Genomic DNA, 23,836 nt, shown 5'->3' with positions numbered 1-23,836 from the left:
GCAGACATCTGACAATGCTTCATTTTTCTTCGTATCTAATTTTAGTTGTGAACTAAATAGTAATAGTTTTAGGGAGTAAATCGCTCGAGCCATCTATCAAGCTTAATGCATGGCTCCCAGTGGTCTTATTTTAAATCTATTTTCTGTATCTCCACCCAAAAATGTGATAGACAGTTCTATCAACTCTTGATAGCCGTCCTTGACCTTTACATTTGTAAGTTTAGCACGGAAAAAGACAAGTAAATTTTCAAATTTGGGTACAGTTCGAAACAACCCCGCAGCTCCTCTGTAGAACTGTATTTTAGTGGGATCGATGTTTTTCCAAGACTTTCTGAGATTTTTGAAAAGTGGAATATCAGGGCTTGTTGTGACTTGCTTAATTTTCACTTCGTATACTGCCTTTAATACCATTTTATATATATGATGGCGGCAAGCAAAGGAAAGCATTTCTATATAAAATTTTTGCTCAAGAAGGGGGCAAGTACCTTTATAATGACCTGTATTGGAATCTATTTATCTATACTTTGTAACTCTTGTAATCATTCCTCTTTTTCAAAAAAAAAAGGTATAAAAATAATAAAGAAAATAAAAACAGCTGTGCAGTAAATTTAGCAAAAAAAGAGTTAGAGGAAAGGAATATGATCTGATGTTTTTGATTTTTTTTCGCCTTTGAACAGAAATGAAAAACGTGTGAACCAGGAAGGGGGGAAGCATTCTCTCCTTCTCTCAAATTGCAGTTCCATGGCAGAGTGGGGGGGGGGGGGTGAAAGGTATTATAGCTACTTGAAATAAAATAAATGCAATTTGTTGAGCTAGAACCCAAGCATAAACACTTGGTTCAAAAAATTTATTTAGAGCAAAAGTTAAATGATTTGTCCCCAGGTGGGAAGTAATATTTATTTTAATTTTTATAAAGCTTATCTTGTGTGCAGTTTGAGCATTGGTTTCTTCTTAAAGTATTTACAGTACAAAGCAGTCATGGCGATTCGGGGGGGGGGGGGGGGGGGTTAACTACGCTCCCACTTTTTATGGTTCACTGATTTCTTTTATTTTCCAATTTAGAACCAAAACTAGAAATTTTAAAAAAAGCAGAACTGTCAAAACTTTCAGATCATAATTCTCTGTTTTACTTTGTATATATCTGTTTACAAAACATTATTTAGCACAGTAACTTTTAGTTTATGTATTCATTGTTTAGATATTAGTATATCAATTGTTTAACCAGGGTCTAACCTGGTTAAATTGTCTCCAGGGAAACTAAAGACGCTCTAAATTACAAGCAAGCTGCTTTTCATAGGTTTAGAGAAACTGGTCACAGTGCAGATAGACTCCAATATTGTAAGGCAAGGCGTAAATTTAAGTATTTGGTATGGATTCAGAAAAGAGAGTTGGAACAAAGACTGGCAGATAACATAAACAGGAATCCCAAGAGGTTTTTTGCATACGCTAATTCGGGGAATGTTCGAAATAGTCATATTGGGCCACTGGTTGATGAGCACGGAATTTTAATTCAGGACAATAGTGATATTGCTAATGTTCTTAATAAATTTTTTCGAGTGTTTTTAACGATAACTGTATCTCAACAGTTGACACCAACAAGACACAAGCTATAGTACAGCTTGAGGACTTTGGGATGACGTTTTACTTCATTTGAAAAAAATTAAAGAGACTAAGGCTCCGGGACCTGATAATATTCATCCAAAAATTTTAGTTGAATGTGCGGAGGAATTAGCAGATGTAATCGTAAATATTTTCAATGCTTCTTACAACTCGGGGACAGTGCCAGAGGACTGGAAGCTGGCTAACATTACACCACTCTTCAAGAAAGGGTCTAAAGGGAGTGTGGGAAATTATAGACCTGTGAGTCTAACTTCGGTGGTTTGCAAAATTTTTTAAATATTGATAAAAATTAAGATAGTAAATTTGCTAGAGACTAATAATCTATTGACTAGTTTTCAGTACGGTTTCAGGAAAGGTAAATCTTGTGCAACTAATTTATTACATTTCTATGACAAAGTTACCATGGCTTTGGACAATAAGAAGCCTGTAGATGTTTTTTACATTGATTTTCAAAAAGCTTTCAATAAGGTACCGCATGTTGCTTTACTTAGCAAATTAGCTGATATAGGAATAGGAGGGAAAACTTTCATTTGGGTAAAAAACTGGCTGACCGGAAGGAAACAAAGGGTAGTTGTAAGTTGAAATTATCCTAATTGGAGTGAGGTTTTAAGCAGGGTTCCTCAAGGATCAGTGTTAGGGCCTGTTTTGTTCATTGTTTTTATGGACGAAATTCACAAAAATATTTCTGGGAACATGAATTATTTTGCTGATGATGTCAAAGTTATGGGGACTGTAGAAAATGAAGAACAAGTAAAACAGCTGCAAGAGGATCTAGATCATATTACGGAGTGGACTGATAAATGGGGTATGGCTGTTAATGTTGGGAAATGTCAAGTGCTACATTTAGGGCGTGGAAATAAGTGTACAAGTTATTATTTGCAAGGTTCAGTCATTAGTCAGGCAGACAAAGTTACTGATCTGGGGATCTTAATAAGTCAGGATTTAAAGTTTAGCCAACAGTGCAGCATTGCTAGTAACAAGGCCAATAAGATGCTTGGGTTTATCAGTAGATCTATTTCAAACAAATCTAAAGAAGTTCTTCTGCCCTTATATAGAAGTTTGGTAAGACCTCATTTGGAGTATGCTGTTCAGTTTCGGTCTCCTTATCTTAAGAAAGACATTAATGTATTGGAAAGGGTTCAAAGGCGAGCTACAAGGCTAATAAATGGACTTTCTCACTTAGACTATGATTCCAGGCTTAGAAGGCTAAAAATGTACAGTCTTGAGCAAAGAAGAGACCGAGGGGACATGATTCAGTTGTTTAAATTTATGAAAATGAAAGATGTTACGTGGCTGAAGTTTAGCACTGAAAACAGGACAAGGGGTCATTGTTTTAAGCTATTTAAATCTCAGGCTAACATGGATGTTAGGAAAAATTATTATTTTAGCAGGGTAGTGGAACCTTGGAACAGTTTACCGGAAGAGGTGGTAATGAGCAAGGGAGTAGATAGTTTTAAAAGGGCCATTGATCTTCACTGGGGATTGTAAATTGACTAGGACCAGTCTAGCTGGACCCAGAGCCTGTTGCTGGTCGTCACTTTTGTATTTGTATTTGTAACTTAAACCAGTCATACTTGCTTAATGAAATTAACACCAAGTGTTTGTGACATATCAAAATACTTTGGTGTAAATAATGTAAGTCTAATTCATGGCTGTGTTTCTTTGGGGAAAGTTATTGTGTACATAATTCATCCAAATCTTAAGAAAACTGTAAGTTAAGCTGTTAAATTTGCAACAATTACCACACATATGCTATGCAAAATTTTGTGCTTTTTTCTTTTTTTTTTTCTGCCGTTTTTTTTTTTTTTTTTTTTTTTTTGCTCCCCCACTTTTCAGTCCCACAACTGCCACCTCTGGTACAAAGGATCAGGTTGCTTTGTTTTTCTGTTGAGTGAAGTTGAATTATTTCTTGCACATACAATTTTTTAAATTTAATCACTAACCTTTTGCTTTAAAAATGTCAATAGTTATTAGTTTTTTTAAATGCCACGGGAAACAAAATTCTCTTCTTTGTGGTTTGAAAAAGTACACAAATGGATGCAAGATTAGCGCATGATACCGTGCAGAAAAGGATGAATTTAAAGCATTTTTTTCTGTTTGTACATTATTTTTCCAATATTAATCATTTAGAATTTTCGCAGGTATTGTCTCATGTTAAAGCGGTGAAACAAAAGAGGTTGACAAGTAACTTGAAAGATCAAGCTGTATTTTTTAATTCCTTGTTCTTCGTCTTCTACTGAAAACAAATTTATTATGATGAAGCTATCTAAAGCTTTTGTTCCAAATTCTTTCCAGGATAAAATTTCGGAAGCAGAGGTTTTCTTAGTTTTAGTTGTCATAAAAAAAATTCTTCGTTTGCATCTTTAAATGATTTACCTGTTCTTTGTAGGAATATTTTTGATGATTTTGAGATAGCAAAAAGTATCAAATTATCTGATAAAAGTTCAGTACATAATAAATTTTGGACTTGCATGTTACTTTAAATCCCCCCTTATGAAAGATATATTTTTCATTGTTCTTTGTAATTCACTTTGATGAATCAACAACAAGGAAAGTAAAGAAGCAATTGGACATACATTTATCCTACTGGTATGTTGTATATACTTCAAAATCACAGTGTTGAAGAAAGAATAAAAGATTGAATGTATTTAAATAGTTTTCAAGATTGAATTTGAAATGTTTTATCATGTCCTAATAATGTTCTAAAATTTTATCAAAATTGTGTCCTAAAATTTTTGAAATTACCACTCCGACCCCTGTGGTAGACAAAAAAGAAGTTAGTTATCTTATTCTATGCTACAATAACTTAATCCATTTTTTTTTACCATATTTTGAAAAGATATAATCATTTCAAAAACAATTACAATTTCTCTGATTCATTGTTTTTACGTAATGTTTGCAATTTATTATAAGAAATATTTTCATTCTTTTAAACTTAGTCAAAAAAACTATGCGGATGAAAAAACAAGTGAAGACAACAGTGAAATAGAATTGATGTCACCTGTAACTGAAATACTGCCAGATTTTACAGATTTACCTGCTCTTCCGCGAAAAAAGTATTTTTCCAAATTTTTATTTTCCTTTCTGATTACAATGATTTTATGAATGCTCATACTTCAAATATTTTTAGAGTGCAACTGGGTAAAGAAATCCTTGCTGCATGTAAAGTTTTGAATGATAATCTTCAGAAACCAGAAGGTGGAAATGAAAAAAAAACAGTAAGAATTTCTAATCATGTCTCGTTTAGCGCATAAAATGCATTCATGCTTTGTAATCTTTAAACTTACACCTGTTTTTGAGTGCATCTAAATGTTTATGTATGAGTTTGTGTATACATATATATATGAGAGTCAGCCAAAAAGTTAGTTGCACTGCTCAAGAAAACAAAAAAAAAGCATTGAAATTTTACAATAATTTTATTGGTATCTTAAAATTCCACTCAAAATATATTTTTCAACGTAACCACCTCCATTATTTAAACATTTGTAAAGACATGGTGCAAGTTTTCTGTTGCTTTCTGCAAAGAAATCCCATCCAATGTCCTGTAACCATTGTTGGGTTGCTGATTTCACTTTGTCACACAAATCCTGTTTCATTTATTACTTATGGAAATGTTGATTTTCAAGGTTATAAAATTATTTGCTGTACAGATGGTAGCAAGTTAGAGATAAGGGTGGGCCTTGCCTTTGTATAGGATGAAGTGTAGAAAATTGCAGTCTAGCACCGAATATGGGATGAATGTTCTGTTTTCCACGCTGAACTCTTAAATCTAAACCTAGCTGTGAAGTGGATCCAAAATAACATTCATGAGAATTCGGTGCATAAGTTTCTTGTTTGTAGTGATTCACTTTCCTCCCTCTTTCTCTTGCATGACTTTGCTACTTCACTAAAGCTTGCAGTAGAAGTTCAGTCCATTCTGCATGGGCTTAATGGGACTACTGAGATTCATTTTTCCTTCATTCAGGTCCCCAGTGGTAATTATGGAAGTGAGAGAATGGATAGACTAGCTAAGTTGTTTTGAGGTTACTTTGTGGATGCCCCTTTCTCATTGGAATTATAGTGTGAGGGGAAAAAAACTTACGGACTGGAATGCGGAATATCTTACCTCATATCACAAAGAGATTTATTTCCTCCCACTATTTTTCATGGCTTGAAGTACAAATTTTTTCCCATCGACTTCCAATCAACTCGGGTTTTAACTGGACATGCTAGCTTGAATTATTTGTTTCACTTCAAGTTGGTGAACTGTAAATTATGTAATTATGGCAAAGCTAAGGGTGATGTTGAGCATTTTCTACTGAACTGTAAGCTACATAATGAGACCAGACGTACCTTTAGGCAAAGTTTACCAAGTTTGTCCTATTGTTGGCCTCCTGTTCTTTTGTATCTAGTGAAAAGTTCCGAGAGACTTGCTGTTCTTCGGAATTTTGTTTTGTGTTTCGTACTTAAACTGTTTTTGTGTCTTATGTTGTTCTTTGAATGTGTTGCTTGTTTGTTTTTAGCTTTTTGTGATTATTTTATGATATTTTGTAAGCCTCATGTTATATTTTGTGGTGCATTAGGGGTGTTTTGAAATCTCTTAATTAAAAAAAAATGGTCTAGGCGGATAAGAAGGGTGATCCCCCATTCTAGAAGTCATGGCATTCATTAAAAATAGCTTTTCAACAATCATATAAAACAAAGCTTTATTTTGCTATTAGTATCAACAATATTAAATGAAATTGGGCAGTGGGAAGCAAAGGGATGTAAAGTGTTTTTTTTTTTTTAGTTCTGAGTAAAACATGTGCCAGATTCACACTGTAGGTAGACTTTTATTGAAAAGTTTTTCGAAATCAGACTGTATAGTGGCCCCCACAAAGGCCACTATTACCATCTCCAGCTCCAAAACAGACGAGTTTTTCCAACCGTTTGCAAATTATTTCTGAATATTTAATTTTGGCACAGCCCTTTGAATTAAGGTGCTTCAATTACTGTATATAGACTCGCATATAAGTCAAGAAATTGCGCATAAAAAATGAGGTTAAAAGTTAGGGGATTAACTTTTACACTTTGCAAAATTTCCAAAAAACATTCCAGAGTAACTCTTGAAAAAACACTCAAAATCATGGACATTTTCCCAATTGCTAAACAATTAAATACGTACACATTCTACTATAATTTTACACAGTCTGACTGAAATAAAGACTAATTAATTACAGTAAAAGACAGTCTACACAAAAGTGTGGGAATTACTATTTTTGTGAATATTTTCCCAAGAGTTGCAAATTAATTTTACAACTCGAATTAAAGCAAAAATTGTATTAGCTTTATTTCTTAACTTTTTTTTGTTGTTGTTGTTATTTAGTTCAAAGGATGAAACCATTCTTTTGAAAGTGAAAGTTTTCTCACAAAAGAAACTTTTCATCCACATATGCTTGATTTTAAACAAGTCAATCCAGACAAGTTGGGGTTTCATCCATGGTTAACTCTAAATGAAGCAAATGTAACCCAATCTCTTCCTACACAATGCTAACAACTGTGTGTTTACAAATCTATTTTCCCCCCCACTCATCTTTTTCACTGCAAGTTTTACATCAATAAAGAAAAAAGACTTTGGCTATAGTATTAATGTTGAAAAGTTGTTCAACATTTTTAATTGGAGTTTTTTTTTTTTTTCCATTAATAGTTATCAAGCTTGAACATCATCCAAAGAGAATGGTTTAAAATTGCTAATCAGAAGAATGCTGATCCTCTGCTCATAGAAGATTACTTGGATGCATTTGAAGAATTTTCTAAGCTACTATTGCATCGCATAGTGAACCTTTCTGATACTAATGTATGTTCGATATATTTGAATCTAAGAATGGGAAAGAAATATAAGTTTGTAAAGAAATGTACAAAATTTAGAGTTGAAGGTTTAACATTTATGAACAAGACTGAATTTAAATATATATATATATATTTGTTGTTTTCTACCACTTCCTTAAAAAAAAATCCTTAAAAATTAGATTCTGTAGTAAGACAAAAATTTTCTTCTTTTCTAATGTAACTTTTAACTTAATTTACTTATGTTCTGGAAGTGGAAAAGTATTTCTCAAGCAATGAAATATTATAATAATTGAAGATCAATAGTTTTTTTTTTTTGCTGGCGCCTCCCACCCACTTTACTTAAAATGCTCTAAACTTCCACTTTACTTTACTGCACTTTAATTCAAATTCTCTAAAACAAAAAATAAATGAATACAACTTATCTAGATACAGTAATATATTCTTTATGAATAAGAAAATCTTATATCTATTGAAATTCGTTGTAATTTTCGAGGAAAAACATGAAAATTTAACATCATTTCATTGGTTGAGTCAAACATAAAATCAAAAATGTTATCACTTTATACTTAGAGAAGTTTCCAAAATTAAAGGAAAAAAATTATTTTCAAAACATTTCTTATGATATAAAGAACATGTAAAAAATCTTACCTTGCCTAAAAAAAATGTCTGGCCATAGGGTCATAATTCACATAACATAAGTGCTCAGGTGATAGCCCATTCGTTATTTTGTTTTTCCTTTGAAAGAGTGCTAAGACTGCATTAGGTAAATATAAAGATAGCTGCAATTTCTCTTTTTTTTTTTTTTTTTTTAAAGCCTTTGAAAAATCTGGGATAAGTAGAAGAATGGTTAATGTAAATAAAACGCCTTATATTATTTAAACTGGCGTATTTTGCAGCAATGTGCACATGCTTGAATGTGACTAAAAATTACTAGCCAACCATGGGCAAAGGGAGGGGTGCACTTGGGACCCTCCTTCAAAACCTACTTTTGAAAAGAAAATTAATTGAAGAAAATATTAGCTTGATATTTTTCAATATTGAAAATGATAATAAATAATTTTTCTTCTAAATAAGTTGTCTATAAATGCCTGGACAGAAGTTGAAGGGGTGCACTTTCACATCCTGCCTTTTAAAAACAAAATTTAATAAAGAAGGAACTAACTATAAAATGCTCTCAAAATTACAAATGCATAGAAACATTATTGACCTAATGTTTATGTCCTGAAGTGCCAGGAGAGGGAAGCAAAGGGGTGCATTGTCACACTCCTTGGCTTTAAAAAGTAAGATAAAATTAAATAAAAGCAAATTTCAAAATACTTTTTGAAAACCATAAAATGCATCACAAATTGCATAAATCTCATGTTTATGTCCATGAGTGCCGGCAGGGGGGTGCAAGGGGGTGAACTTGACCCCTTATCTTTTAAAAACAAAGTAAATTAATTTTGAAATTTCATGGAGTTTTGGCAAGTAGTGCTAGGTGGTTTATTTCACAACCTGTCTTTTAAAGGTAAAATATAATTAATTAATCAGAAATTAACTATAAAATACTTTAAAACTACAAAATATGTCAAGGAAATTAAAAATCTCATGTGTATGTTCACGAGCACTGGTAGGAGAAAGCAAGGAGGCACATTCTGGCAACTTTTGACTTTTAAATATAAAATAAGATTAATTAAATGAGGACAAATTTCAAAATATGTCACAAAAATGTAAATCTCATGTTTATGTACATGAGCACCAGCAGGGGCGGCTGTAAGGAGGTACATTTGCTTTTAAACATAAAACCTAATTCATTTTAAAATATATTAATTTAATGCTTTTTTTAAACCTAATATTTTTTTAAACCAAACTTTTTTTTTTGATTTTAACAAGGGAAATCAAATTTACTTTAAGCAAAGGACAAAGTACTAAAACATTGTGATCAGAGAAATAAAACTTATAAATTTAATACTTTTTACAAAGATGAAAATACATCTCAGAATATGCTTCAAAATAAATAAACTAGATAGTAAAAAAAAAACTGAAAATAAATGAAATTAATTTCAAATTAAAAGATAAATAAAGTGAACTAATAAAAAAATATTGAAGGTGGTTTACGTGTGGATGATCCCCCCCGCCCCCCCCCATATAATTCTGACAGAGCCTATGTATGTACTCTTGGAAACAATAAGCACAGTTTTAAAAACATTTTTTGATTTCGAATTAAGGAAACGGTGAACTACCAAGAACAAAATGTTGGCAGTACTTTTTTTTCCAAAACGGTAAATGCCATTTTCAATGTTACTTATTTTTATAATTAAAAAGAATTTTAAACAGCATTCAAGCTCGAGTTGAACAACACTCGAGTTCACAATCTGCGGTTTGCTTATGGGAGCTACCACATGATGGTCTTGTGTATCGCCATCTGGTATTTATAAGTGCAAATTAATAGCTGAAGTTTCTGAAGTATTTTTTTAAAATCTTATTTAAATTTTAAAAATCTGGATGAATTATTATTTTTCTAAACAATCGTAGATTTTTGTTAACACATTCCAGTCTGAGCTATTTCGACCCCATATCTCCTTCCAGAGGGTTTTTTTGGCAGTTTGCATGATTTTTTAAAAAAATACTTGGAAGATGTGTATTTTAGTAACTTTTATTATATTACATACTTGAATATACTACATAATTGAATAAAATGAGAATCAACTTTTTGTAAGAAATTTTCGAAAAAAAGCATGTTTGAAACAAAAAGAAAAGTTTCCCCATAGAAAAACATAATTTTTCACTATAAAAGTTTACATAGACTAAATTAAAAACTTATCTAAATCCTGAACAAATGTCTGAAAATAAGTTTAATTTGTAAATAAACATTATTTAATAAAATTTGCTTTTGTCTGGTACATTTTAAAGCACGAACTCGAATTTAAACCCCCCATTTCTATCACATTTAATATAGTTATTTCTTCTTGGTGCTGCCATCTTTTTTTTTTTTTTTTTTTGAAAGTAAAAGGTTTGTAGATAGCATCTAAAAAGGCTAGAAATGTATATAACTTGTACTTTTATAGCCAAGAGACTAAAAATTTGACCCCGAGAGAATCTCGGGCTTAGTTAACTTCAACAAAAATGGCAACCTGAGTGACACTCGGACATAGACCTCAAAGTGTTAAATCCTATTTCAATACATGGTCAATATCTTTTTCTGTTTTGCAACATTCAACTGAATTTTTTTATATGTTGCTACTCATGGTTATGGTGTTATAAATCTTATTGATTGAAAAATTGCACTCAAGTGCAATTGAAAACTAATTCCTGAAAACTAATTCCTTGTATGCTGTCAAGTTTGATGGAACACTCTGCATGCTATGAGCCAGAAACTTGCAAAGAAAATTGTTATTTTTGAAATAAATGCTTTTGTGTATGCTTTTGAATGTAAGTGGTATTTTAAAGAAATTCCATAGAATAAATACATAACAAGTAAAACTAATATTTGAACTTCAAAGCTTTTTCCCAACATTTTATGATGAAAAAAACTATTTTGTTTCTTCAATTTGTTGTCCTCTTTCCAATGCATGGGTGATTGAATTTTTAGGAAAAAAAAGAGCTTTAAAATGGAATTTGTGTGAGCAAAGTTACAAAATAAATAATCATGTATTTCTCCATTCCATATTTTTACTAAAATTAAAAGTTAAATGCCAAGAACAATTTCTAAAGATATAAATGTCGTTTAATTTTTTTTTATCAAATGCAATTTGAATTATTAATTGCATAGAATGATCTTTTCATTCCTTTGGAAAAATTATTGAATAGAATAATCTAATCTGAATTTTGTGCCATCATTTAATTAAATTTTAATACATTAAAATACAAATTTCAAAAATTCAAAATCGTAACTGACCATATATTCTTGTATTTACTTCAATTTTGTATGTTTTTATTTTTTTATAAATACTTACAATGCCTTAATTAATCAACCTATATTTTAAACTGCAATTGTGCTCACAACAGAAGCAAGATGTTTTTTTCTCTACTATTTTTTGTAATGAAATTTATCATTTTTTCTTTAACTCTGAATAAAAAACTAACTCACAAGATATCAACTTTGTATGAAATTTCAAGGAGATCTTGTATCATTATACCAAAAACAAAACAACAGAATGAAATCTGCAAGTTTCACATAACATGATTTCTCTTTGTCTTGGGATTGCACTGTAAATCATTTTTGCATTTGTATTGATTTTGCATTTGAATATTTTCTGTATATGTATCCATTTTAGAATGTAATATTCTTCTGAGGTACGTTTTTATTTTTGGCAGGGCAATACAGCTCTTCATTATGCTGTTTCTTATGGAAATTTTGATGTTGTAAGCATTTTGATAGATTCTAAAGTATGTGATGTTAATAAGAAAAATAAGGTAAGTAATCAAACATTTGTTCAGCTGAAACCAAACAAAGGAAGTAGTGATGTTAAAATTTTGGGTGAAGTGGTTACTTTGCTAGTTTGTAAAACCCACTCATATGTAACATTTTTTGGTCATAATTTCTTTTTATTGTTAATTATTTTCTTTTTTTACAAGTGGTGCTGTGCGAAGTATTGCATCCATTTAAATCAAACTGGGTGGTGATTCCCTCTAATTAGCAAAGTAAATAGATAGAAAGTGTCTTTTTATCTGTTAACTTGGTTTTTCTTCCACGCTTTATGGCATCATTGCCAAGAAACTTTGCAAATAAGTATACAAACTTTTATCTATTTCACACCTCTAACACTAATGCTGTTACAAAGGGATAAAATTGTGTCCCAAATTTTTCCCTTTAAAAAATCCCGCTGCAAAAATTGGAAAGAAATTCACAAATGCCTTGTGTAGTAGTAGATAATAGGTAAAAAAGCAATAAAATTTGGGAGAATATTTTTTCAATGTGAGAGAACAGTTTGTAACAAAAAATGAAAATATAATTGCAAATAAAAACAAACATTGATATAAACTAAAATAACTGCTACAAGAAAATAAATACAAAAGTAAATCAATAAACTGATAAATTTTTCAATAAACATTGAGGGCGTGCTGAAAAAAACCTGCTTCTGTATGTATTTCTCAAGGAAGTATAGGAGAAACAAAAATATTCACATAGAAATGTGCACAATGGGATGATTTTTAAGGGGAAAGCAGCTCATTCATGTGAATAGTGTAAAAGGCACTTAAAACAAGACAAATACATGATTGAATTATAATTTAAACACTTGGGGCCAACAATTTCTTATCTCCTTTTTTGGCAGCTTAACACCACCTCTGTGTTCCTGAAGCAAAGTCAAATTATTAACAGTGAAGGAATTATCTGCATATAAATATATTAAGTTCTATTCCTTACATCAACAATTTAAATTTCTGCTATTATAATTTTTCATCTCCCCCCCCCCCCCTTTCAGAAACCCTAGACATTTGAGAATCCCTTGTTGAAAATCAATGCTTTAACATAAATTTTCTTAAAATTCATGAAGACGCTAAAAGTGATATATATATATATATATATATATATATATATATATATATATATATATATATATATATATATATATACAGGCATCCCTCGTATAACATGGTACTTGTACAACACAGTTTCAATATTACATGGTATTAAACTTGAATTTAATACTTCATGGTTTTGATATAACACACAAGTTATGTTTAAAAAAGATGGAATTTCATTTTTGTTTAATGTTAATGTCTGTTAATGTTTGATAATAACTCTAATAAGTTTTTACTTTGTTTTTATAAAACTTGGTTTTGATATAACATGGTGCACATCCCCTGATTCACATTATTTCTGTCTTGTATAACAGGGTTTTGATAAACACAAAGCATGGTTTCGATACAACACATATTGACATGATTTTTACTTGTAGGGGAATGTGGGGCAAAGTGAAATAGCGAGACAAAGTGAAATAGTGAAGTATTTCCTCTGCTTTTAGCGCCACCTATCTAGTAATATTTTAACTCTGTAGTAACACATATAGCCTATTACAGTCACGAAAAAATTAACTCTAAAGATCATAGAATATGATAATGCAAGCAATTTTTTTTTTTTAAATGATACTCATATTGTAGTATTTTGTTGTAAATCATAAATCATTTTTGGTATTATTAAATTATAAAGTTCTTGTAATCAACATTTGAAATATTAATTGAGACCTTCTAATATTTGTTGAAACATTTATTTAGTAAGTATTACGCATATTTGTATATTAATTATTTTGTACAATTAGACAAGTATATGCAGGGCAAAGTGAAATAGTTATTTTCCTTTAATTATTCAATCATTATTAACTACTTTCTTAACATACCTTAATTTAGTAATTCACTTATTCATCCACTTACATTACAGTATTTATTCACTTATTTTCTTATTCATTCACTCTTTTACTCACTCATTTATTTTTCCTCATACATTAATTAGTGCAAGTTTTATTGTAAAATACAATGTTCTTTCTTTATGTACTGTAATTTTCAAAACGAATTTCAAACTTGTTCATTTTTATAAAGCTCAGCCATCTTAATCATTTCACTTTGCCCCACTTTCCCCAGTTTCGATACTACAGGGAACAAATTAGCTGTGTTATACAAGGGATGCCTTTAAGGAAGTTTAGAGTATTTTGCAGTAATAAAATGTGCATAGGTTAGTCAAAAGTTAGTTGCACTGCTTAGCAAAGCAAAACAGAATATAAATTTTAAATTTACTTTATTTGAGTCTTGAAGTTCAATTCAAAATATTATCAAAGTAATTACATCCTGTATACGGGCTTGTTGAGGCATCTCACAAGTTTTTCAGTGACTTCTGTAAAAAAAATCTTATCTAATGCTCGATAACCAGGGTAGTCCGAAAAGGAGGGGGCCATTACTCCTGTCACCAAGCTATGAGAGGGTGCAATGAACTAAGGGTTTGATGCATTGCAATTTATTTTTTTATTATTATTCTTTTTTAAAAATGGTTTTTAAAATACTAATACATTAGATTTGACTCCTATCTTAATAAAACGCATAGATTTTAGTTTACATGTTCAATTATGTAATAATTAACACAAAACATTTCGGTACTTTTCAATTGTACACCCAATATTCTGAGGGAGGGGACCAAAATATATTCAACCCACGTGTATTATTTTTTTTAGGACGGCTGTGTCGATAACTTTCTTGGGTTGCAGCTTTCACCTCGTCATTCGAATGATAGAGTTGCTTTGAAAGCTCTTTTTTCATGGGAACAAAATAAAACTAACAACCACAAGCTAAAACTTCTGGATTATAAAGTGAATGATCCCCAACTTTAACTTTTACCAGTGCCATACAGACGTTTGTTTTGTTGCATGTCCACTCCAAAAACATGCTACACCACTTTACTATAGCATGACCTGACATTGCATTTGCAACATACACTTCATGCTGCTGCCAATGTAGTTCAGTGCTGTGGAACCATTTTGCTCATAAAATCTTTACAACTGATTATTAAAAAGAAAACTTAATTTTCCTCAGAATAGCTGCTACCGTATATACTCACGTATAAGTCGAGAAATTTTGTCCAAAAAATGAGATCAATGGAACTGGGGTCAACTTATACGCCGGTCAAATTTTCCGAAATTTTTTTTCCAATCAACGAGAGCTGGGAAGCTACGAGAAATGCCGATGTGCGGTTTCAGGTAGTTGCTGATAAGTTGATCGTGTGAAAAAGTAAACTTATTCAAAAATAATAACTAAAAAAACCTAAATAATACACATAAATAAAGATAATTTTATTCCTCTTTATTAAGGATCAAATCAGCAATTGACAAATATCGTGAAACGTATGAAAATATTTATCGTCAACAGTCACGCCATTCAGACTGAGAGTACATTCGACGAGCACGACCGGTAGCGACCGGTTAGTTAATCACGTGCTCAATGATAGCTAATGATCACGTGCTCAAATCAACCAATCAACTGCTTAGAATGGTAACCGCTGCGGTAACCGGTTGATCATGTTGGCATAATTAAAGTTAAGTTTAAAAATCCAAAGTTTAAGATATTTAAACTAAGCCAACATTAACTGGCCGTGTAATGTCAAGTTGGAAACAAGCAAAAAAACATGTTTCAGAAAAATACATTTATTAAATATGACTAGAACTGTAATACAATATCCCCATAAAAGAACACCCCCAAAATATCACAACAAAAGTGGTTCCAATAAGTAAAAGAAAAATGTCACCAATCTGTTGATGTAGTCACTGGCCAGTCCGAAGGATCCACGTACAGAAACACAAAAAGTCCCCCGGATCACACTTCAGGAACGTCCGTAACGGGAAGGCAACATTAGACAGTTCGGAGATCGGTGAACATCTCAGGTAGACACTCACTTCCCCGGCAATATCAATTGGCCGGACACAACACAAGTGTTTCTTCACCTGGACTCATACTAATTCCAGGACTTGGAATATTTCAATTCACACACCACTAAAAAAGCCCCGCTAGCATCGCGGGGAAAACCCCCCCACACATGAGCCGAACTAGGCTTCACGATCAAAACCAAACTGGGGATCGTTGAGAGAAGAAAGAGAGAGTGATGCCACTCGCCTCAATATATATGTTTTATCAGCCAATGAGATTCCATGCCTCGATGACGTCACCACACTAACTTCTACTTCAACCATCACTCATTTGTTTATTCCACTGCCGCGAATATTCGTACTCCTCTCCATAGCACGTGCGGTCAACAAGTGGAATTAATTCGAATCAATCAGGTGACAACTCAACTTTTTCTGAATCAACACATCGAGACATGCAATCTTCAATGGTTTTAGTAAACAGTCGCCATTAATTATGGCGTGGGGGAATTGTTGATTGAAGTGTTAGCACCAACTAGTTGACTAGTTCTACTTTTAGCAGACTGGGTTTAAAGTAGGTACATTTAACTTTGAATTATTTTCTTTAAATTATCAGCTGTGAACCGAGAATAAAAATAAAATAATATTTTATGCCAACAAATTCCCCCCTTCTCGGTCACACAGCACGATACACTTCAAAACGACATGAAAACTGACATATTTCAAACAACAATTTTTTTAAAAAATTTAAACACTTTTGAGAAACATTGAAAAATTTACACATTTGAATATTAAACTTTTACATTTTCATAATTACCAAAAATGAGTTTGCACATTTTTTTCAATGTACCCCGAGTCAGAGGCTTGGTAAACGTATCCGCAGGATTTTCTGCGCTTTTCACATATTTTAATTCAAATGTATTCTCCTCTACTAAGTTTCTCAAAAAATGATACCTGACATCAATATGCTTTGTTCTGGAATTTTCTATAGGGGAATTTGAAAATTCTATTGCAGCTATATTGTCACAATTAATCAGACCCGTTAAATTTATATCCAGCTATTTCAAAATGTGATGTTTCTTCTAAAATTCTTTTTAACCACACCACCTCTTTTGCTGCTTCTGTTAAAGAGATATACTCAGCTTCCATGGTGGACAATGAAACACACTTTTGTTTAAATGTTCGCCAGATAATAGGTACTTTGTCAATGTAAATAATAATTCCCCCCATCGAAATCCTATCGTCCCTATTAGCAGCATAGTCTGAGTCAGAAAAGCCATTGATTTTAATTTCATTTATTGCAGATAGACTTAATTTATAATAATTTGTATATTTTAAATAACCTAAAAGTCTTAATAAACACTGCCAATGTTTTTTACCCGGATTTGCTTGAAATTGAGATAATAGATTAACTGTATAGGCAATATCCGGTCTAGTTTTCCCTGCTATATAGGACAAACATCCCAATAAATTGCGATAAGGTACTTTCTCCATTTCTTTTATTTCTTGGTCCGTTTTTGGACAATCACCTAAAGACAAAATTGTACCTTTCGCTATTGGGAGGGTCGAGTATGGGTATTGATACTTTTTAAAATTTTCACAAACTGTCTTAATATAAGAATTTTGGTGTATAAAAATTCCCCCATTTATTTCTTCAAATTCTACCCCCAATAATTTTTTAGTTCTCCCTAATTCCTTAATATCGTAATGTTTAGATAAATCCTGAATTGTTTCCTGAATTATAATTTCATTTTTTTCCAAAAATTATTATATCATCTACATACATCAATAAAAATACATTTCTATTTCTTGTATAAACACAGTTACTACATTTAAATTTCACAAAATTTAGACCTTGGAGAACCCTATCAATTTCCAGGTACCAATTTCTCCCCGATTGATGGAGACAATATAGCGATTTCTTTAGACGGCATACCCAATCTTCTTTTCCCGGGATTACAAAAACCCTGTGGTTGTCGCATATAGATTTCTTCATGCAAATCAGCATAAAGATATGCGTTTTTTACGTCTAATTGGAAATGGCTCCAACCTAGGAATATCACCAGAATTGAGAAAAACATTCTGATCAGGGAGAAATTGATAACTGGGAGGAAAACCTGAGAATACGATTCTCCTGCCACCTGTCTATTTCCCATCGCAACCAATCTGCTTTTAAACCTGGCAATTTCCCCCTTAGCATTCCTCTTCAAGTCATAGACCCGCTTATTACCAAGTACTGGTTTACCAACTGGCTGGGGAACTAACTTCCACACCCCCCTTTCTTGAATCACTTTCATTTCTTCTGACATGGCTTCTTGCCAATGTTTTACTTCTGGGGTTTTTAAGCATTGATTATAGTTTTGGGGAATTAGCACTTCTGACGAATTTGCCTCTGGCTCGGGCTCCATTTGTTCATTAGGGGAATTAAAAATATCAAACAAAGGATTATAAGGTACATTTTTACTCTTGAAATCAAATAGTTCAGGATTGTAAACAATGTTATTCTCCTTACAATATTTTTCTACATCATTGGATGACCTCAACATTGTTTTATTTCCCTTTTCATAATAGTAGATATCAGTACAGTCCCCTTTCTTTCTTTTTACTGCATCCCTTACCCATTCAATTTCCTCACAAGGGGTGGGAGCCTTTATTTCATCTGTCTCTTTATCTGAGAGAACTTCACTCATAGGTTTAATAAAAGAATAATCATCATCATTGTCTACATTCCCATTCAAGTTTGATTTCCCCCAAATTAAATTTTCCCTGAAGTCCACATTGATAGTTTCAAAAATTTTCTTTAGCTCTGGGTCCCAAATTCTGTACCCTTTTGCTTGGGTTGCGTAGCCCACCATTATGCCCTTCCTACTTGAGTCAAATTTCTTTAGATTTTGTTTTGGCATGCCTCTGTAGGCAATACATCCAAACCTCCGGAAATGCCTTACTGAAGGCTTGTTTCCCCAGAACAGCTCAAATGGGGTTTTCCCCCTTTCTTTTAGAACTGTTCTATTCCTGACATAGTTAAAGCATAAGGCGGCTTCCGCCCAAAATTCTTCCTTTAGTCCAGGGTCTTTCAGCATCGCCCTAACCCCATTCATCAAGGTCAAATTGTACCTTTCTACTACTCTGTTTTGTTCGGGAGTATAAGGGTTGGTTCTCTCTATGCTGATGCCTTCTTTAATTAAGTGGGTCTCAAAATTAGAATTTGTAAATTCCCCCCCATTATCAGACCTTATGGCCAAAATTTTCTTGTTGAGGGCTCTCTCTACATGCCTCTGGTATCTTAGAAAATATCTAAAAGCTTCATCTTTTGACTTTAGAAAGTAAATAGTGGACTTCCTTGAGAAATCATCAATTATCGAAAAAATATATCTTTTCCCCCCTAGTGACTCCACCGGAAATGGCCCTGCTAGATCCATGAAAAGAAGCTCAAGTTGTCTTCTAGACCTTATCCCTGGGGTGGGCTTAAATGAACACCTTCTTTTCTTTGCAATATTACAAGGCTCACAGTCTGGCCGGTTTTACCTTTTATATTAAGCCCTTTGACACAGTTCTTCTTTTCAGTTTCCAAAATACTATCATAATTAATATGGCAAAACCGTTCATGCCACAACTCCAGGTCTAATCCTTTTACTTCGGTTACATTTACATTTGGTGGTAAGTCACTACTTTGATTACTTAAAAATGAGGTGAGTTTTGCAAAATACAATTTATCAATTAAAAATGCAGAAAAAAGTTTGATACCATCATTGTTAAAAATACATATTTTACCAGGATACCACCTTAAAGAAAAACTAAGACTGTCTATCCTGGATCCGGAAAGCAAATTTCGTCTAAGTGTTGGAGCATAATAGACCTCATTCAATGTGATGGTTACTAGCTTACCATCTGTCTTAATTTCGAACACAATTTTCCCTACCCCCTCGACTTGACTATTTACATTGCCCACAGCTACATTTTTGTATTTTTAACAGGCCTCAATTCACAAAATAGGTCCCTATCTTTACAGAAATGTGCCGTGGCACCTGCATCCAGTAAAAATACTGGTATTTCTTCCTTCAAATTTGTGTTATTGGCCTGTACTCCTGATACTTTACTGATGGTGCAAAACATTCCAGCCTTAGGGGTGTTACCTTGTTTGGAAAAATTACGATTACCTTTATTTTGATTATTTGGTTTTCTGCTCCAACACCGAGCCGAAACATGCCCCCTTTTGCCACATGTGAAGCAAACTCTTGTTTCAAATTTATTAACATTTTCAACTTTCCGCCCAGTCTGGGGTTTATTTTGAACAGAAAAAGCATTAACACCTAAACTACTATTTCCAAATTTTTCATTTCCTAAAAATTTTAATCTTCCCTCTTCTGCCAAAAGTTCATCCAAAACATTTGAAAAATTAAATTTATTTTCATCCCATCTATAAATATTTTGTACTATTCCCCTGAAATTTTGGTCTAAACTATGTATTAGCTGAAATCCTTTTAATTTCTCATCCATTTTATAGCCATTCTCCTCCAACTGTTGGAGCAAACACTTCAATCGAGCTGCAAACATTCCAATAGTTTCTTTTTCATTAATTCTACTAGAAAAAAACTCCTCCCACAATCCGGCAACACGGGCTAAAGACGGAGGTTCAAAATTCAACTTCAATGACGTCCATACAGCATATGGATCGTCTAAATCATCAATCAGTTGTTTTAACTCATCCTCTATGTTGAGGTAAATAATCGCCACTGCTTGGCCCCTCCGTTTCTTTATTTCTGCCGAAATACCTTCTTCTAATTTTATTTGGGTTAAGTCCCATAAATCTCTTTCTATCAGTACCATTTTTATATTTTTCGACCATGTTGCCCAATTGCTGGAGTTAAGTTTCTTAATGTTTCGATAGTCCCGTTCCATATTTCTGAAAATTTTTGCAAATTTGTCTCCAACTAAAAAGACATTCGACCGAGCTCTGCTACCACTCTGTTGGCATAATTAAAGTTAAGTTTAAAAATCCAAAGTTTAAGATATTTAAACTAAGCTAACATTAACTGGCCGTGTAATGTCAAGTTGGAGACAAGCAAAAAAACATGTTTCAGAAAAATACATTTATTAAATATGACTAGAACTGTAATACAATATCCCCATAAAAGAACACCCCCAAAATATCACAACAAAAGTGGTTCCAATCAGTAAAAGAAAAATGTCACCAATCTGTCGATGTAGTCACTGGCCAGTCCAAAGGATCCACGTACAGAAACACAAAAAGTCCCCTGGATCACACTTCAGGAATGTCCGTAACGGGAAGGCAACATTAGACAGTTCGGAGATCGGTGAACATCTCAGGTAGACACTTAGGAACTCACTTCCCCGGCAATATCAATTGGCCGGACACAACAACACAAGTGTTTCTTCACTAATTCCAGGACTCTACTAATTCCAGGACTTGGAATATTTCAATTCACACACCACTAAAAAAGCCCCGCTAGCATCGCGGGGAAAAACCCCCCACACATGAGCCGAACTAGGCTTCACGATCAAAACCAAACTGGGGATCGTTGAGAGAAGAAAGAGAGAGTGATGCCACTCGCCTCAATATATATGTTTTATCAGCCAATGAGATTCCATGCCTCGATGACGTCACCACACTAACTTCTACTTCAACCATCACTCATTTGTTTATTCCACTGCCGCGAGTATTCGTACTCCTCTCCATAGCACGTGCGGTCAACAAGTGGAATTAATTCGAATCAATCAGGTGACAACTCAACTTTTTCTGAATCGACACATCGAGACATGCAATCTTCAATGGTTTTAGTAAACAGTCGCCATTAATTATGGCGTGGGGGAATTGTCGATTGAAGTGTTAGCACCAACTAGTTGACTAGTTCTACTTTTAGCAGACTGGGCTTAAAGTAGGTACATTTAACTTTAAATTATTTTCTTTAAATTATCGGCTGTGGACCGAGAATAAAAATAAAATAATATTTTATGCCAACAGATCATAGAACGCCGCGGTTTGTAACTGGTAACTTATCGGTTGACCGGTGAGGTTCGTCGAACAGAACCTCTGATATCATTGACGATTCTGCAGCCGCCGATGTATACGATGACGCGGTGATGACGGAAGCGGACTTTAATGAACTTTTTTTTGCGTCCGACTCGGAATCCGAGTTTGAAGGCTTTTAGAAATGTTTTCCTATTTAATTCCTATTTTATTTGTAAATAAATGTGTTCATTATTTTGAAATTTCTTTGAAAATAATTCGCGATGTTTTTGGAAAGTATGGGGGTCGACTTATACGCGGGTTTTAGATTTGTTCTGGATTTTTTCTCTGAAAAAGGGGGGGTCGACTTATACGCGAGATGGACCTATACGCGAGTATATACGGTATATCACATGATAAAGATGTCTGGAGTGTTGCCATAGTTTCAAGATCTAGCCTTTGACCAAATTTTTTCTGAAGCAGTGCAACTAACTTTCTGGCTTCCCCTCATATTTTGATAGACATTAGGGCTGAACAATGCATTGATACTAGGGCTCGACCGATGGCATCTTTTGGCCGATGGGCCGATGCCGATTGTTGGCCGATTGTTCAAAGATGGCCAATGTTTTTCTCTAAATGGTCGATTGCCGATGGCGGATGGCCGATGCCGTTGGTCGATGGCAAAAAAAAAAGGTAAAAAAAATAATAATTTGAATTCTGATATTTTTAATTCAAATTATGTTTTTCGCAATCACGAGTTGCGACAGGACGCTACTCATTGGAGTTAGTTTCTAGAAACTGCTCCTGTCCCCTCAAACCTGCCATTCTCTTGGGCGGTTACGTGCGTATAGTTGTGCGTGTGTAGGCGCGCATGAATGTTTAGGCTTGTGTGTGCGCAGACCTGTGCATACACGTAGGCGTGTGTGTGTGTGTGTGTGTAAGTCTTTTCATGTGTAGGCCTGTGTGTGTATGAGCGTATGTAGGACATGGACGCGACCGACCAGGAGAAGCGGATTTCGGGGGACATTGTTCAGGATCGGAGAAGCTGCGCCTGCGGAGGACGGTGAGCGGGAGTGCTGCAGATGGAGGCGGGGGGGGGGGGGTAAAGGGGGTAAATAAACTCAGCGTAACATCAAGGACAGTCAAATGAGAACAATGAGCAATCGTGATTACTCAAAAAAATCTAACAGAAATAAATTGATAAGATTGTCAGGAATTTAAAGGATCATTGATTCAATTCACCTTACTTCCTTTCTACGAATAAGGAATTGTAATCACACAAAAAAAAAAATCAGATTTCGACATAAATTTCTATTTTACGATCACCCAATTTAAACTTTACAAGTTTTTTCGGCACATCTGTACATGCATATGTACCTAAGAACATATAGATGAACGAAATATCCATTTTGAACTTTTCCTTAGTTAATTATCGCAATTTCTCTTGTGATGGCTCCATGCGCGTAAACTTGCGTCACTCAAAAACGTTATGAAAGAGTAAATTGAAAACTCATACGTATGTAGTATGATCTAAAAGTTCGAGGACAAGTTGTATAAAACCTTACCCTGAATTGTTCACATTACCGAAGTACGTATATCTGCAAAATGGTCACCTTGAACGACTATGCACTTCTGCCAACGTTCGTATAGCGTTTAGAAGGACCCCTGGGTGACATTTATCGCAACCTCTCGTAAGTGATAGCCAAAAATGTCTATTTGAGAAATATTCTCAACAATTCGATTTGAAAGCTAAGTGAAAACTAAGTGTAAATGTTTTTACTCACTTGTATTTCTTTAATAATGAAAAGGCAGTTAATCTTGTCCCTTAAAGGACGCTTGTTTCAATTCGCGTACGGGAGAATCAACCTGTAAACATCAGAACGACTTCGAACGACGTGTTTCGTCAGGAAGAAGGATGTGACGTCAGAGCACGAGCGGAGATGATGTAATCTCCCGATAGCTCCGCGGCAAATCGAATGTTCTGGAAGCATCCAGACTGAGCTCTTACGTAGGCATATCCGGCGTGACGTGCATAGAGTGCGCTGTATTATATAAGCAGGGTGAAATGAGAAGGAGATCACTTCTTCTGCTCGCGTTTCTCATTTTCGACTGA

At 33.6% G+C, this 23,836-nt stretch overlaps 1 protein-coding gene across 1 annotated transcript in view; it reads left to right on the top strand.

Annotated features, from left to right (window-relative positions):
- LOC129231800 (KN motif and ankyrin repeat domain-containing protein 2-like) overlaps positions 1 to 23,836 on the top strand; it is a 111,227-nt gene that overhangs the window by 58,280 nt on the left and 29,111 nt on the right. Inside the window, exons 6-9 of the mRNA XM_054866175.1 lie at positions 4,560 to 4,676; positions 4,751 to 4,838; positions 7,286 to 7,435; positions 11,725 to 11,823. Coding sequence (XP_054722150.1) covers positions 4,560 to 4,676; positions 4,751 to 4,838; positions 7,286 to 7,435; positions 11,725 to 11,823 — 454 coding nt within the window. The remainder of the gene's footprint in view (positions 1 to 4,559; positions 4,677 to 4,750; positions 4,839 to 7,285; positions 7,436 to 11,724; positions 11,824 to 23,836) is intronic.

The sequence above is a fragment of the Uloborus diversus genome, chromosome 10 (assembly GCF_026930045.1).
Source record: "Uloborus diversus isolate 005 chromosome 10, Udiv.v.3.1, whole genome shotgun sequence".
NCBI classification, from domain to species: domain Eukaryota; kingdom Metazoa; phylum Arthropoda; class Arachnida; order Araneae; family Uloboridae; genus Uloborus; species Uloborus diversus.
This window is presented reverse-complemented; position numbering and strand designations above follow the sequence as displayed.